The following is a 17,375-nucleotide window of genomic DNA, read 5'->3' on the forward strand; positions in this document are numbered from 1 at the left end:
GCACAAAAGTGGTATTAATGACCATGGGACCATAGCCCAAGGCACAGAGTGAAACAATTTGTCAAGGTCAACCACACAGGCTGCTAGTAGACCTGAAAATAGTATCCAGTCCTCCTTAATGCCAGGCTAGTTTGCTACCTACTGGGCAGCACTGCTGCCCACCATAACGAACACAGTTTTCAAATCACGATGAGGTTCTGAGAATCTCTTCGGCATATTTGTTCTAAATACTATCCCTGCTGCCACCCTGTCAACAGAGCTCCCAGATCCATGTGATGATCCTAGGTCCAGAACATTTTTTTTCACCCAAATCCTCATTCTGCTAACCAGCTGTGGCTCCTGCTGCCCCACTCCTACTCACACAAGCCAAGGGCCATTTCAGCAACTACAGTGTTGACACTGCAAATATTTAGGAAAATGTTTAGCTTGACAAATGTAAGTAACCACAGTGAAGTCAAATAAATCTATTTTCGTGTGCAAGGGTTTCCAGGGTTTAGTCTCCAAAAAGCAGGACACGTTTTTATCCTTGCTATGAGACACTCAGACACGCTACTGAGGATGTGCTATATAACCCACATAAAATAAAACGCTACTCCTACTTCTTTATATACTGGTCACTAAAAAAATATTTTTATTGCAGCTCATCAAATGTGGACTCTAACATGTTATTGTGGTGAACTATATACATAGCTTACTAATTCCGGGAAAATAAAAACGCAGCTTCCATCAAATGCTTAGCCCAACACATACAGAGACAGACACAAAAAAGTAAAGTAAATATTATAAAGTAAATATTAGAAATGTGTTGAAACGCATCCTTGTCCCAGTTTCTGCAGGAAATGAAGTACATGCTTACAACAGTGCAATATTGTTGGAATTACTGTTTGGAGATGGCAGTAGGACAGAGCAAGCATTACACTATTGACTATGAATTACATCAAAGAAATTGCACTGAAGAAACTTTAAAATGTTAAAAAACTCCATAGCTAGTAAATGCCAGAATTAAGTTTGCTTGTAAAAGTTCTATTAAGCCCTATGGCATTATATATATGCAGAGGAATAACTATAGAGTCACATATTATTTTCCTCTACTATCCTGCCTGAGTCATCATAAGGATTTGATCCAATGTCTGTATTTTGCTTATTCTGTAAGATGAATTATCAGTCTGAAGTGGCTTCATTAGTAGATAGCAAGTAAACAAGCAGTAAAAATCAATTCCAGTTAGCATTCAAGATACTAAAATAATAGCCAAGGAGACATCCATTGTTAACAAAAACTTTAAAAATGAAGCAAGTTCTCCAGAAACCTATTTACTATTTGACGGGAGAGAAGACACTGCGCAGGTACAATGTCTTTCACTAGGGGATTGACTTGCTGCTGATGGTGCACTTCAGTGCACTGTAAGTGAACTTCAAATAGATTGATTAGCTTCTACAATTAGAGAGTCAGAATAAATGCAGTGAAAGACTACGAGAGCTCTTTTCTTTTTCCTACCAGCCCAAGAAAAGATATATCCATTTCACTAAACCCATTTTCATGGTATCAGACTTCACAAACATCTTCCTGAGCTGTTTCTGCGTAGCAGAGGACTTTTTTGATGAAGAGAAGGTCTCAAAATTTTCATGGCTAGCAGACAAGATTTCAGAATCAAGAAACACTGATGCACTGCACGTATCAGAGAAAATGCTGTGAACTCAGCTGGAACAGTAAAGGTCATAGTTGCAGATATGGATATCATCAGTGGATTTTGCCCTAAAACATGCTGTCATGACAGTGCAGCAAGAAGAAAAAGAAGAGCAAAGTGCTCATTAAGAAAGCATCAGCATGAAACAAGGCTGTTTGTTCCATGAAACTAGCAAGTTCCATGTCAAAAATTGTTTCACTGACAACACTGTAATGGGTATCACAGTGCCAGCTGCTGGCAGAGAGTCCTAAATCAACTAAAACAAATGAATCCCATGGGATTCATAGTCTTCCTGTTACTTAGCCCTACAACAAACTAAGTGACAATCTGATTTTGAAGCACAGCCCTGTCTCTAACAGGCAGCAGAGGTCACTGATGACACTGTCAGTGCCTGCCACACAGACTGCATTTGGTCATCACATTAGTTCTGCCGCCATAGCTGTGCCACCGAGGAGGATGTGAGCTGTGTGGAATCACATCCCCTGGTTGACCTTGCTAGTCCTTCAAAACCCACACTGCAGGTGGAGCTACCATTACAGAAAGTGCTTTGTTGGTTTAGTTTGCTTTGTCAAAAGAGATGGCTCGGAGAGGAGGGCCACAAAGATGATCAGAGGGCTGGAGCACCTCTCCTATGAAGACAGGCTGAGAAAGTTGGGGTTGTTCAGCCTGGAGAAGAGAAGGCTCTGGGGAGACCTTAGAGCAGCCTTCCAGATCCTAAAGGGGGCTACAGGAAAGCTGGAGAAGGACTGTTTACAAGGGCATGGAGTGATGAGGGGTAATGGCTTTAAACTGAAAGAGGGTAGATTTAGATTAGATATTAGGAAGAAATTCCTCCCTGTGAGGGTGGTGAGGCACTGGAACAGGTTGCCCAGAGAAGCTGTGGATGCCCCATCCCTGGAAGTGTTCAAGGCCAGGCTGGATGGGGCTTTGGGCAACCTGGTCTAGTGGAGGGTGTCCCTGCCCATGGCAGGGGGGTTGGAACTAGATGATCTTTGAGGTCCCTTCCAACCCAAACCATTTCATGATTCTGTGATACATTGGCAGAACCTTCTCCAATAGGACTCACGGCCAACACAGCTATGCTGGCAGAGCCTCGGTAACAAAGATGTTTTCTTTAAGTCCCTTTCATTTTTCTGAGACCAAGGAAGACTGTCCAAGTCACTAGAGCATTATATTATAAGTTTTAAGTGAAAAAACTAGAACTCTTCTAAATAGTTTGCAAGTCAAACATAGCCCACGCAGTTTGAAATAGGATGCTTTCCTTTTCTGCAGATGCTCCTTAGATCACTCACAAGTTGCACACTTGGAATGAATATGATCTACATCACTGAAGGGAATTAATCCTCTGCAGGACTGAAACCTCCACATTTGGCCATGAAGATAACAGACCCCAATATTAAGTAATCTGCTCTAAATTACTGACAAAGTGAACACACACCCCCTCCTATCCCCTGCCCAATGAACTTACTAGTCTAAAGGGAACTATTATCAAAAATACAAAACAAATGTAAGAGCAGTTCCTGTATATTCTGTAGAAACAAAACCGCTATTGTATAAGGAACACGGTACACTCCTCATCTTTGCCAAAGGAAGACTGAACACTTGACAAGGTGTGAAGTCACACGGGCATGACTGACCGACGCATCCAGACTTCAAACCCTATGCAAGACACACACCTACATCAGTTGTATGTCATTTTACAGATAAAACCCAACAAAGAGCATGTTTAATTTCACTTCCTGTGTTCAAACTATAATTACCTTTGATCTAATTTACAGTTATAATTGTTCCAATCAGTTTCCATGCAGGACAATCAGAAAACAAAGATGTCAGCAGCCACCAACATGGTGATAGAAATGACTCACCTAGAACAACACAGGAAAGCTGTAGCAGAAGTACGGAGAAAACGCAAGCACCAATGCAACTTCAATTATTTCCATTGTTTTCTTTCAGCTCAACGCCACCTCCTTCCTAGCACTCTTTCAATCAGTCTCTTCCCCATCTGTCTGTATGACCTCAGAACTTCCCAAGCCCATGTCCTTCACCTTTCCGTTTGCCTCTTCCCACGATCAGACCTTCCTTAATATGGCTCTTATTTTTTTTCTTAAGCACATCTCCTATGTTTTTCTTCCACCTCACTCAGGTTTACATTTTATCCTCCGTTACACTGCTCAGGCTTAGCAAAAGGCAGACACAACTCTAGCAAGATAAATTGATGTTTGGCAAAGCAGTAACTTACAAGAGGAAGTACTCAGCAATCTTTGCCAGACATGTCACTACCAAATTCAACACTTTGCTCTCACCTGCAAAAGAAACAAAATAGCCCAGGTTCTCTTTCCCTGCAGGAGAAGAAAAAAGAGGCAGGAATAATGCAACATTAGAAAGTTAGTTATGTCTTCCTTGTTATCTGGATAGATCTACAATACATTGTGATTCATTTTATTTAGAGGAGTCTGGGGACTTCAGAAAATTTACCCCAGCTTTTACAATCCCAAACAAGCCAAATGTTGAAAAGCTGAGATAGTGATCAGAATCTACCACCAACACCCCTACTACTCTAGAGACCAGAGTGGGAATGAGAGAGCAGGCACAATACGCTGGCACTCTGGCCACTTGAGAGCTCTCCCAGAGTAGGGGACACTTGAATTGGTTAAGTCAGCCTGGGTCCCAATCACTTGGGTCCACTTCAGGAGTATAAAGAAGTCTGCAAGAGATACTCCAGCTCCACCAGTCTTTTATTGTTACAGTAAAAATAAGAGTGCTGTCTGGACTTCACATGGAAAAGACCTGAATATTGGCTAATTTATTTTAAAAATACCCATTAAAAATGAAAGAAAAAAAAAAGCAGCAGCAGTAGGAGTCCAGTCATTACACAGGTACAAGAAAATCCAGTGGCACAGGGAGTTTCCACAGACAAAGGATTTCCCACAGCCTATTGTTGGAAACACTGTGATTCAATTGCTCATTTCTTGCTCAACAGGCTGCTGATTCAACCAGAAGAGGATGCTGGTATGTTTTACCCTCTGCATTCCACCTACTGCAGCCCAAATCAACAAAAAAACTGGCTTTTAAAAACATGTGACTATATCTCATGCCAGTTCCTAGTTATTTACATTACATACTTTTGTTGTACAATATCATCTTTCTGTCAATGTCATTAAAAGGTACACATAGTAAAATAATAAATCAGGAATTTTAACTGCTGCTGTCTTGTTATCTTGCGAACTTCCAGTTGGACATTTCACTACAAGAAGGTGATTAGAAGATGAAACACAGAATATAACATACTTTTAGATTCGCTGCTCTATGAAGAAACTACAGACCAGAAAAAATGACAACATACAAACTCACAAAATAATCAGATAAAATGTGTTTTGCAGCTTGAGACAAATACTGCTAACACTGTATATGAAAAAGTCTGCTTGTGAAAATGAATGAACTGCTGCAGCTCCCCAGAGAAAGCCCTCAGGTAAGGAATTCAGATGGAAGCAGGGAGCAAGCCAGTGGGGGCTATTTTAAACCCAAGCCTTTCTGCAGCTACCTCCAGGTGCAGTCCTAAATTCAGCAACAGTATCTGTTTCCCAGAAGCAGATTTTAAACTGTCTCTGACAGGGAACTGGAGATAGGCTGTGCAGTTCTAGAGGCATGGCATGTAGCTATCCTCCAAAACAAAGCACTAGCTGTTATTTTTTAGAGAACAGATTGTATCTCTCTTCTCCTGCAGAAGCTTATATACATTTCTTTCTCTTACTCAGAAAGGTTTGCTCAGGATGCTGGCAGTGGAAAGCACAGAAAATTCCCTAGAGCGAGGTAAGAAACAGGGACAGGGGAAGTGTGGCTAGCTAGCTATTACTGACTTTATAATCCACCTAGACTCTTAAATGTGTTAAATGTCTTGGAGCTGCATTTTTAAAACCTTAGGAATGAAAGAACAGGGAAGGAGCTTGTTTTAGCAAACCAAGGAGGCGTCTCTGACACAACATAAATGAGCTACGTGAAGGAAAAAAGGGGGAAAAATTAAAACCAACCCTTCCAGGACTTCATATTTTTTTCACACAAGCACAGATATGTACACAACAGATGCTGCTGAATCCAATCTGAAAAATCATGAATGTATCAGTGCCCTACCTAAACCCATAAAAATATCTTCAGTCAAGCAGTTAAACCTGTGCTTAACTTAACAGATCATGAGTGAATGCATCTGAAGTAAACAGGATTTCAGTGCTTTATTGGCAAAGGCACGGGCTTATTTTTTATATTCCTAAGGATGAAGAAAGTGTTTTGCTGACACGTAGCAATAATGAAAGAAGTTACATTGTTGAAAATTACTTGAAATTTCTATTATATCAATAACACATAAATTAATAGCTTCCAATCAAAATATAAACCTACTATGTTTCACTCAAGTCTGGATATACATCATTAATCTCTAGTGATGTGAGGACAACATTCATTATGTTGTACTAGAAAAGCTTTAAAGGTCATGAATATTCCAAATAAAAGGAAAAAACTCTGATCTTTCCAGTGTCTGACAAATATAAACTAGGAGGTCTGCAATTATGGTGACATCTGAGTTGAAATGTATATTTAAAAACTGCATGGGGAACAGTGACTGTATTTAATGCTGTCCAACATTTACTGATGTAGACATAGTTTGCAACTCCTTTTAAACATGTAATATTTACTTATTTGAATGAAGATTTTTCAGTTAAGTATCTGACTCAGGATGATTTTAAAAATTTATGAAAGGAAAACCCTTCTACAAAATAAAAACCATCTAGGCATTTCTCAGAATAGAACTAGTGGAAAATGCATTGCTTTGCTCTTGTGCTTTTGCTTTAAAAATAGCAAAAAACAATAGCAAGATAATAGCAAGACAGGTTTAATTGAAAAGCTCTCCTACCTTCATGCTCTGAAACACAGATTTCACATCGTGAAAGGAAATCAGGGATGTGTTTTACCTCTTCTACAGAAATCCATACAAAATTGACACCTAAAAGTCTATCTGCAGACACTAAAATAGGTTACTTAGACAGTTGAGTTCTCTGAGCATGATGTGGCCCAAAACTAAAGTGATCAAGTACAGGCTGCACTGAAATGGACTCTTTCAATGTCCGGACCTGCCGTGGAGCCTGCACTTTCAGTACTTTGCGTGCTACTGGCCAGGCTGCGGTGGTCAGAAAAGAGAAAATCAGGGAGCTGTTTTCAGAGCGTGGTCACGGACAGCCTGGGAGAACGCAGGAATCGGGGTAACAAGGTTACAGAGCGGATTACGCAGAGTCCAAGAGCCAGGGACAGAGAATCAGAGGGGGCTGACAGGACGATAATCGTGAGGAAACAGGAGATAATGGCGGAGCGGGACCGGCCAGCAGCGGGGAGGCGCTGGCGGGCAGCGGGACCCGGGGCAGCCCCGGCCCGGCCGCCGCAGAGCGCGGCCCGCGGGAACGCAACCGCGGCGCCCCCTGGCGGCCAGCGGCGCCGCCGCGCCCCGGCCCCGCCCGTTCCCCCAGCGCCGCGCTCCAGGGCGCAGCGGGGACGTCCGAGGGGTTTTGTTCGACGTCGCCTTCTGTCTGCTAAAGGCAAGGAGAGGGAAGTCCTCCGAAAGCTGGTATCCAGCTGCCTAACCCACGGCGTCCTCCGTGGAGCCCGGTTTGCTAATGAAAAGGAGCTTATGCAACACGTGCTGCCTGCATTTCATCCGAATGGCCCTGGCACCTGTTGTGCAACTGCAGTCACACTCAATGCCGAGCTAGAACCCCCTGAACACGCTGAAGTGCAACAGCTCTTGCAAAAATGAGTGGTCAGGTAGCAAACGAGACCCTGGTTAACTGAGTGAACAATTAACAAGCTCACCCTTTATTAAGCGCCAGCAAATTCATGTGGCAGGAAGACACTGGAACTCAGGCTTCATCAGTTCCCCGCTGTCACAGCCACTTACTTATTCCTGAAATCAGCTACCTCATTCATTAGGCAGCTCCCGTCTTCCGCAATACGAGAAGCAGGCATCATCTGAGACTACGGTGTCTTAACTACACAGTACTCAGTCAGTCCCAAAGCACTATTCATCCCATACTCCAACTGGTGCAAGAGTTTGGGGAGGAATAATACATGAACACGTAATTAGAAACTGTATCACACTGAGTGCGAGCTTGGAAGAAAAATTACTAGTTGTACCGGCAACTTTAGTATTTTACACCTGTCAAAGTTCTATCTTTCCAACTATGTATTGTTTTAATGTAATATTTAAATAAGGATCTATTTTCATAACTTTAATAGAAGTGGCAGTTTACCTGATTTACTGTTTCTTCAATTGCTCTCATATAATGATTGAGTTCTCTGTCCATTGCGGCGTATTCTAACATGACATTTTCCATACTGTTAACATCCTCTGCATCATCTGCAAAACAAAATATTGTGTACATGGGTGATCAGTTGTATTATTTTCAGGCAGCATTTTTTCTTTACAGATATGAAGACAAATATTAATGCTGTGGATTTCTAAAACATCTGTAAGGCACAGCAGGTGTTTGCAAGCTCCTCAAACATACTTTTTTCCCTATTTTGCAACTGTAAACCTTGACATTTCTTGGGTAACTTGAACAAACAGCTTACTCAGAAAGACACTTGCCTGGTTTCATGTGAACAAGAGAGAGTGTGTGTAATTTCATCTACCAACACCTAGTCATTAGGCAATCAGGACATTTTCTGCAAAAGTTATATTTCATGACTCATCACATTGCCTCAGAAATAGTCAGAAGAAACTGAAATGCCCTCTCAGTACAGTATAGTTCACAGCTATAATTAGACCCCTTATCCCCAATAAACATAGCTACTGCAAAATCAAAACAGAGCCAGCATTTTATAACACAGGAAATAATGGGAGACTGAATAGCATTGGTGAATCAAGCAGTAAAATTTTAATTGCCAGTGAAAATCAATGAATACAGGACACGTGCTTAGTAATTCACATCCTCTTTTATTCTCTGCTGCATTCCTCCTAACTTCACCCCTTTCATCGCCATCTACACCTCTGCTTTCCCATTCTAACGTTGCTGTGCATCTGCTCAGCTGGATAAGGACTCTCCGTCGATGCTCCAGGGCTGAACAGCCACAGCTCTATCTCCTGACACAGGTGCATGTACCACACCAAATACTGCCAAGTGCGGGAGGACAGCCAGCCACGAGCCCCTAACCCACTTAGGAAATTAAGTTAACATAAGTTTCCACTTCTCCTACTCCCATTTATTCCTACCCTGCAGTTTCCAGGTACAGGGAAAACAGCTGGAAGCAGCTGGAAGCCATGAAAGAGCCCCAAAGCCTGCCGTGCAGCAGTAGGGGTTGTCATTTAATACAGTATTCTTCTTTACAAGCAGTATAAGTAGCCAATCTGTGCCGTTACTTTTAGGAAGAAAATGGCGGTATAGCTTTTTAAATTACTTTTTTGTGAAGAAAGGAAAATGTCTTCTGATCTGGCAAGCTAGCGCACCTCCTAAGTTCCTAACTATATTAGTATTTTACAGCACAAAAATCTGTTGCTGCAGAAAGCTAACATAAAGCATTGTATTGAGAGCAAAACCTGAAACTGTTGCTGAAACACATCACTCAGGGATGGGAACTTCATACCATACGAAACAGTGATGGATCCAGGAGACAGAAGGAAAAGCGCTAAGATATATTTACACAAAAAAGTTACATAATAAGCCATATTATTTTGTGAACACAGCAATTACAGTCATGATGTTTCCCTTAATTATATATAGGCTTGGTATGTATCCCTTTTTCATTAAGTAGATGAATGGATATTGCAGACAGAATCTTGGCATTCCTGCAACTTTCTTCTGAATAATCAGCATTTCCCTTTCCCCTCTCCCTTCCCTCCCACCCAATTTCCATATCCTATCTGGTAACTATGATCATGCTCTTTTTCCTTCCTGCTGGGAAGCATATGAAGTGCCTCCCTCAAGGCTGACACAAATGGCACTCCATGAATCACAGGAAAGGTTTGTGTAGCAAGTAACTGTCATTCTCCTCCCATGGCCAAAATGAATCATATCCACGACATAAAGAAACTACAGTGGCCTAAATCTTTTTTATTTCAGGGGAAGAGAAGTACATTGGTAAACACCAAGAGAGCTGTATTAACACTGTCTTTCCTAAAAGTTCGAGGGACTGAGTGCACCCAAGGTCTGTGGTGCGGTCGACACGTGGAGGGAAGGGATGCCATCCAGAGGGACCCTGACAGGCTGGAGAGGTGGGCCCGTGTGAACCACATGAAGTTCAACAAGGCCAAGTGCAAGGTTCTGCATGTGGGTTGAGGCAATCCCCAATATCAGTACAGGCTGGGGGATGAAGGGATTGAGAGCAGCCCTGAGGAGAAGGACTTAAGGACACTGGTAGATGAAAAACTGGACATGAGTCAGCAACGCACGCTTGCAGCCCAGAAAGCCAAACGTATCCTGGGCTGCATCAAAAGAGGTGTGACCAGCAGGTTGAGGGAGGTGATCCTGCCCCTCTACTCTGCTCTTGTGAGACCCCACCTGGAGTACTGCGTCCAGCTCTGGGGGCCCCAGTACAGGAGAGACATGGAGCTGTTGGAGAGAGTCCAGAGAAGGCCATGAAGCTGACTGGAGGGCTGGAGCACCTCTCCTATGAGGACAGGCTGAGAGAATTGGGATTGTTCAGCCTGGAGAAAAGGCGGCTCTGGGGAGACCTTATAGTGGCCTTCCAGTACCTGAAGGGGCCTACAGGAAAGCTGGAGAGGGACTGTTTATCAGGGAGTGTAGTGACAGGACAAGGGGTAATGGGTTCAAGCTGAAGGAGGGTAGATTTAGATTAGCTATTAGGAAGAAATTCTTCACTATGAGGGTGGTGAGGCACTGGAACAGGTTGTCCAGAGAAGTTGTGGATGCCCCCTCCCTGGAAGTGTTCAAGGCCAGGTTGGATGGGGCTTTGGGCAACGTGGTCTAGTGGAGGGTGTCCCTGCCCATGGCAGGGGGTTGGAACTAGATGATCTTTGAGGTCCCTTCCAACCCAAACCATTCTATGATTCTATGATGATTCTATGTCCTGACCATTCCACCCATGCACTGCCCTGTTTTAAGTCTCTGTGATGTTCTCTGCTGTCTCCCTGTTGCTGTCCTTTCATGCACATGAAGTATGTTACATATTCTGGGAAATATCTGAATGCGTCACTAACGCATGATCAGATCTTGCCTTTGAAGGCATTATGGACATAAAGATAGATCTGAGGGATTGTATGCAGGTCAGTTGTGTTTCATTCCCTATTTCTGATCTTTAGCAGATACTAGAGTCTATTTTCTATCTGCAGTTCAATCCATAGTCCAAAGCGCTGAGAGCTAAGAGGACATCTCCCATGTGGTTCCCAGCTACTCATCTCCCCATCTCCGAAACAAGTTTTAAAAGAAAACATACATTACCGGGTATTCTATTTGCCATTAAAAAACTCCCGTCGTCCCACATTACACACTGCAATAACCTGCTGTGCAAGGCTCCTCTGCTCCCACCACACTCTCCCTTCCCCTGATGAGTTAAGAGCACTTCTGTCTCTCCCTGGTAAGTAGCAGATGCAGAGCAGAGCTTGGGTACACATGAGAAGCTGTGGGTGATTGTCTGGGGATATAAAGTTTTATAGCTCATCGAGGCAGGGATCCCAGCACCTTCAATGTTTGCTTACTACAGACTCCACCATAGACTAATCAGAACACACCAGCTGACCTGATCTTACTAGGGAACAAGAAATCAGAATCTCTCCTCTTCACCATCCCACAACTCACTCTCTCAAATCCCACCAACCCATTAGTTTAACAGCACTATAATATCAAGAAGAATCAAAATTTAATAATTATATCAGACTTGTGAAAGATTCAAGAGGCATTGTCTGTTATCCACTCTGCAAGCCCCACTGCTACTTTTATTTCAGTTGTAAGGAAGGCGGTAGAGATTCATGGTAAAGTGCTTCAATGTGCTGTCTCTCTTCCAGCAAACTGTGACCACAGTATCTGCTGAATACCCTCCAGCCAGACTCCAGCTACAAAGCCAGCTAACTCTCCAAAGTACTCAAACCTTTCACTCTGCAGGCCAACAACCTAGCTCAACACCAAAATCAAACGCTTTGCAAGTGCTGGATCAGTGCCTTTCTGTTATCTTATCAAAATTTATCCTAATCTTGTTTCTAATTCATATCTAAGGAATGCATTCCAAACTCTTTGCATATGCTTTTAGCTACTGCCACAAAATACCATCGAAGTTGCATACTGTAGTTAAGTCTCCTCGTTATCTAGGCTAAATATGTTGAGTTTAGTAAGCATTTCTCCACAAGCCCTTACCCTCACCACCCAGAGATTATATATTTTGCAATATTACATCTTTTACTCACAGAAAGCCCAGTTCAAGGCCATAATTTTCATTTTCAAAGGCCCATGTGCATCACGTTAAAATTAGCTGGCTGAATATGCACACTTCATGATTATGAATTCCAGCTTGCATGACTTTATGATCTCTTTTTATAATGGAAAAAGAGATATTACTCTGAAAAGTCTCCCTAAATATTAAAGAACAAAATTACATGAAGAGATTAGCAAGAGTCCAATTTCTCATCTCTAATAAGAGACCAAGCTGATCATGCTCAGGTGCCTTACTGCTGATTCAAACTGTAATCAGTCAGGGCTGGGTTACGTATCATGAACCCCACAGTGTTAAAACAGAAGTTGCAATAACAGGATAGAGTCCAGTCAGCGCTGGTTTAATACTTCCTATATTAACACTTGTCTAAAATGCCACCCATTTATCCAAAACTTGCATTTCCTTCTAAAATCTGAGTTCATTTTTACTTTAGTTCCCTATATACATCCACAAGTTAGCAAAATTTCTAAATATTTTTCATAACTACCTCTTTTTCTGTGTAGAAGTTACAACATCAGTATTTGCTTATTTAGGGTATTACAGCTGTCATGCAGCCAATACACAGCAATTCAAATAAGCATTCACTTCCACCACACACTATCTCAAACACAAAATAGTCTGGAATACCATGAAATTACAGAAAGGCTCTAAGCCTACAAATATATCAGTACTTAAAATGAATGCTTAAGCACAGACAATGTGGATTAAAATAAATGTGTATATGTATATACTCTCATATCTTTATAGCATTGGCTAAGAACAGTTTAAAGAAAACAGAACATTGTTGGTTCTACCTCTTGCACTACATATTAGGTTGCTTTGAATGTCAAGGCTACACACTGTTTTTTCTATCAGGCTCTCCCACCATTCAAAGCAGAAGAGGAATGGTATACCACTGCCCACAAATTTTGACAGTAGATTTCAGACTTTTAAAACACACGTAACACAAACATCTGTAACTTGAGCCAATAGCAGCAGCAGTAGTAGGCAGTTGTCTTCATATGCACCAGCAGCAGATATAATACGTGCTTTGCCAGCAGGTTTCAAGTTGCGGCTGACAGCAGAGGAACACAAGCTCCCAGACTCCTTGATTTAATTCCATCTTCTGAAGGAGAATGTACATTCTCAATTCCGGATACAGCTAAGCATTTTTGCTGTTTTTAGCAAGTATTTAATTTTCAAAACCAAAAGTGCTAAGACACCCTCCTGCTCCCCCCAATTTTGGTCTACTCAAAACTGTTGGTAATTCAAGTTGGACAATACATCTGGAAAAAAGCAATCAACCAACCCACACTCTTTAGATTCACAAAACACTTGGAGAAGACAGTAGCAAGATGTTCTTCTACTGTCTAGATGCTCAATACTGAGAGGATACAGACGTATGTAGGAGATCACTGTCCTATTTCCCTCCTCTGTCTAGAAACACTTGAACCCTGCCATGGTTCTCCATACAATAAAGACCATGAACAGGAGGTTGATTGCTTCGGCAGCACTGAGGGTTCATCTTCACTTTTTCTCCTGCAGATACACGGACAGCTCCTCAGAAAACTCTCACCAAAGGAGATTTATTTCAAAATCTCATCTCCCTGGCCTGTAACATATTTTGTCTACTAGGCTGCAAAAAGAGCAGAATGCTAGTATGGAACATTCTAAACTAAAAGAAATTAGAAGCAATACAAAGGAACAGCAAAAGACAGGAGAAAACCAATTTGATCTCCTGAGTGCAGGTGTCCTCACATTAAAACCAGAGAAATGGTTAAGTGGAATGCCCAAAAATCTCCACGGAGCCCTTTGGATAGAGAACTAACCACTGCAATTCACATGAGAAGAAAAAATATGGCTGATTAGAGGGCCAACAACCATACAGGGAATGGCAATTGGTGGAGTAAAGGGGAACTCAGGGCAGTAATTGCAAAATTTCCCTCCATGTAACAGTCAGAAGATACTTACTGCTCAAGCTAGTCCTAAAGAAACCTCCAACTTCTCAGGAAATGCCTTAACTGGACTGAAGAGTATTTCAAGCTGGGATTTCCCTAGCTGTCCCATAATGAAGCCATTCTACCTGCATAGAAAGCTTTCATGTACACGGAGTTAGAGACCAAGTGTGCATGAGTGATTTTACAGGCCAATACCTTCATCGAGATACCAGTACTCCAGTGAAAAGTAAGTATGTCTTACGAAATTAAATTACATCAATGAGAGAAAGAGAAACCTACTCTAGGTGGCCCCGCTTGAGCAGGCGGGGTGGACAAGATGACCTCCAGAGGTCCCTTCCAACCTCAACCCTTCTGTGATTCTATGATATTCCTCAATATCCAAGAGCTTTGTCTTTAAGCCTTTCTTCTGGAAGATGGCTGAAAGTGAGTTCAAATTCAAGTTCTCTCAAGCAGAAAAGGAAGTTGAATCTGAGTTTCCTATATTCTATCAAAGAAAAAAAATCTGCATATAAGGAACAATAGTGAGAGGAGTGTGGGAGACAGGACTACTAGAACTTGGAAGGGAAAGACCAGCACAGAAGAACACCGTTAGTTGAGTGTGCCCACAGTTGCACCAGAATTATTGCTTGTGAGTGATTTCTAAAGTTTCATGTTATTTTCTATTCATCTTCTGTTAAGAAATTGCAAATCAAACTACAATACTTGGATTCAGGTCAAGCATTTTGCTGTACCTGAGTCAAGTCTTCTGAGGTTTTATTTTCGAAAGGAAAGGACAGTGCTTTTCAGTCTGGACTTAAATATTTGTTTTATCAGCAAGTAATTGAAGAAATCTTCAATTATCCATTTCTCCCTGCTTATTTTTTTTTTTTAAGTAAGATGAGCCAAGATTGTCTGTTAGATTACAGACTACCCCTGACAAAAAACCCTCATCTTCTGTTACGAGCCATTTCCCTGTAGGCTATGAGTCTGAAATGGGAAGAGACAAGATTCAGTGACCAGGAGGCTCCTGCCAATCCCATGGAAATTAAACCCAAGTACATTATACTGGAGAGAGAGTCAGAATTTCAACAGAAATAGGCCATGCAGGGTCTGAATGCCTACTTTAAAACACCTCAATTGCTGAATGCCCAGTTTGAAACATCTCAAGGGGCCAGCATTTCCAGCGAGTGCGTGTTGCACACATTCTGAAAACAGTCATCTCAGAGTGGGCACAGAGAAGCTGAGGCACTCAGTATTACTAACCACTTTTGAAAATAACTAACTATATTATTCTATAATAAAGTAATCATGAAACTTTTGCTCAACATGAAACTCCCTTAAACTCCACTGCCAGCAGAACTGGGCCAACAGTGCTTTTGAAAGCAACTTCCTTACAGTACTTTGTTTTTTCTTAAAGACTACCAGGGGAAGGCTAAAAAGTCACCATGATCCCAGTATAGACTTGAAAGCAGTAACAAAGATCTATCTTACCAGGTATTTCTGCCACAGTGTCCAAGCAGACTGCAAGGTGAAGAAGGGCAATGCCTCCAAACACCTATCGACACTGTGGTAATATCTAATGAAATAAACAGGGGTGTCACAGAAAGTTCGATTTAGCAAAATACTCCAACATGTGCTGACATGCTTTGCTGTATAAAATCCAAAGTAAAATATTATTCAACACAAATCGAGATGGTTTAATATAGGCTGAGGCACACAAATAATAAAAAGACATCAACTAATCTCTCATACAGATAAACAGAGTTTGCTATGGAACAAAAAGAGAAAAAAGTCTTTATATCATATCTACATATTTTTTGCTACAGTAACATCTGTGTTTGGTGCACACATACAGCACCAAGACATGAAGATAGATAGTATGTACACACTCCCCCAAATAAAAATGGATGATTGCTTGACAAATATTAAGGCCCATACAATTCCCAGGCCACTTCCCTCCCTTCAGACAAAAGAGACCAGCACCTGACCAGCACCTCTTTTCTCCTTACTAAATTCTAAGCTCACAGTGAGGTTAATCTTTATTTTACCAATTAACACCTACTTAATTTTCCAGAAAGACCAACTTAAAGTTAACAAAGACAGTGTAAGTAGTAAGCAGGAGCACTGCTAAAGCATTTACAAGATGCAACAGTTTTGAGAAGTAACTCAAGCTCCCCTCTGCCATAAGTCTGTATGAGTTTCCCGGCATTATGGTGATATCGATCCAGTACTACTGTGTTCTGTTCAAAAGATGGGTAAATCAGCATTCCTCAGCACTACCTACACCCACAGGCCCAGGAAGAACAGAAACAGAAGTCACATTGACAGACAAGCAGCAAGAAAACATCAAGGCCCAGGTTCATGTACCTTTGCTTTGGCCACAGGTCATTTCCCCAGGCACTCATCCTTGCTGTTCTTCTATGTTCCTCCTCTGCTGCCCCTCTACTAGGATAATACGATTTTGCACAGGGTTATACTATAAATTGGATTAATCATAGAATCATAGAATCATAGAATCATAGAATGGTTTGGGTTGGAAGGGACCTCAAAGCCCATCTAGTTCCAACCCCCCTGCCATGGGCAGGGACACCCTCCACTAGACCACGTTGCCCAAAGCCCCATCCAACCTGGTCTTGAACACTTCCAGGGAGGGGGCATCCACAACCTCTCTGGGCAACCTGTGCCAGTGCCTCACCACCCTCATAGTGAAGAAGGTTCTTCCTTATATCTAATCTAAATCGACCCTCCTTCAGCTTAAACCCATTACCCCTTGTCCTGTCACTACACTCCCTGATAAACAGTCCCTCCCCAGCTTTCCTGTAGGCCCCTTCAGGTACTGGTAAGCCGCAATTAGATCTTCCCGGAGCCGCCTTTTCTCCAGGCTGAACAATCCCAACTCCCTCAGCCTGTCCTCATAGCAGAGGTGCTCCAGCCCTCCAGTCAGCTTCATGGCCCTCCTCTGGACTCTCTCCAACAGCTCCATGTCTCTCCTGTACTGGGGCCCCCAGAGCTGGATGCAGTACTCCAGGTGGGGTCTCACAAGAGCAGAGTAGAGGGGCAGGATCACCTCCCTCAACCTGCTGGTCACACTTCTCTTGATGCAGCCCAGGACACGGTTGGCTTTCTGGGCTGCAAGCGCACACTGCCAGCTCATGTTGACTTTCTCATCAATCAATACCCCCAAGTCTTTCTCCTCAGGGCTGCTTTCAATCCATTCCTCGCCCAGCCTGTAGCTGTGCTTGGGATTGCGCCGACCTTGCACTCGGCCTTGTTGAACTTCATGCGGTTCGCACGGGCCCACCTCTCCAGCCTGTCAAGGTCGCTCTGGATGGCATCCCTTCCCTCCAGCGTG

General features: G+C 42.4%; 1 protein-coding gene across 3 annotated transcripts in view; it reads right to left on the reverse strand.

The window, feature by feature from the left end:
* The window catches only part of NSMCE2 (NSE2 (MMS21) homolog, SMC5-SMC6 complex SUMO ligase), a 140,328-nt gene that overhangs the window by 100,469 nt on the left and 22,484 nt on the right, over positions 1 to 17,375 (reverse strand). For 2 of the 3 annotated variants that reach the window (XM_054814050.1, XM_054814051.1), the window contains exons 3-4: positions 7,976 to 8,082; positions 3,989 to 4,024 (exon numbers count right to left, since the gene is read on the reverse strand). In XM_054814050.1, the coding sequence (XP_054670025.1) occupies positions 3,989 to 4,024; positions 7,976 to 8,082 (143 nt within the window). The remainder of the gene's footprint in view (positions 1 to 3,988; positions 4,025 to 7,975; positions 8,083 to 17,375) is intronic. The other variant, XM_054814052.1, reaches the window with a different exon arrangement.

The sequence above is a fragment of the Grus americana genome, chromosome 2 (assembly GCF_028858705.1).
Source record: "Grus americana isolate bGruAme1 chromosome 2, bGruAme1.mat, whole genome shotgun sequence".
NCBI lineage: Eukaryota > Metazoa > Chordata > Aves > Gruiformes > Gruidae > Grus > Grus americana.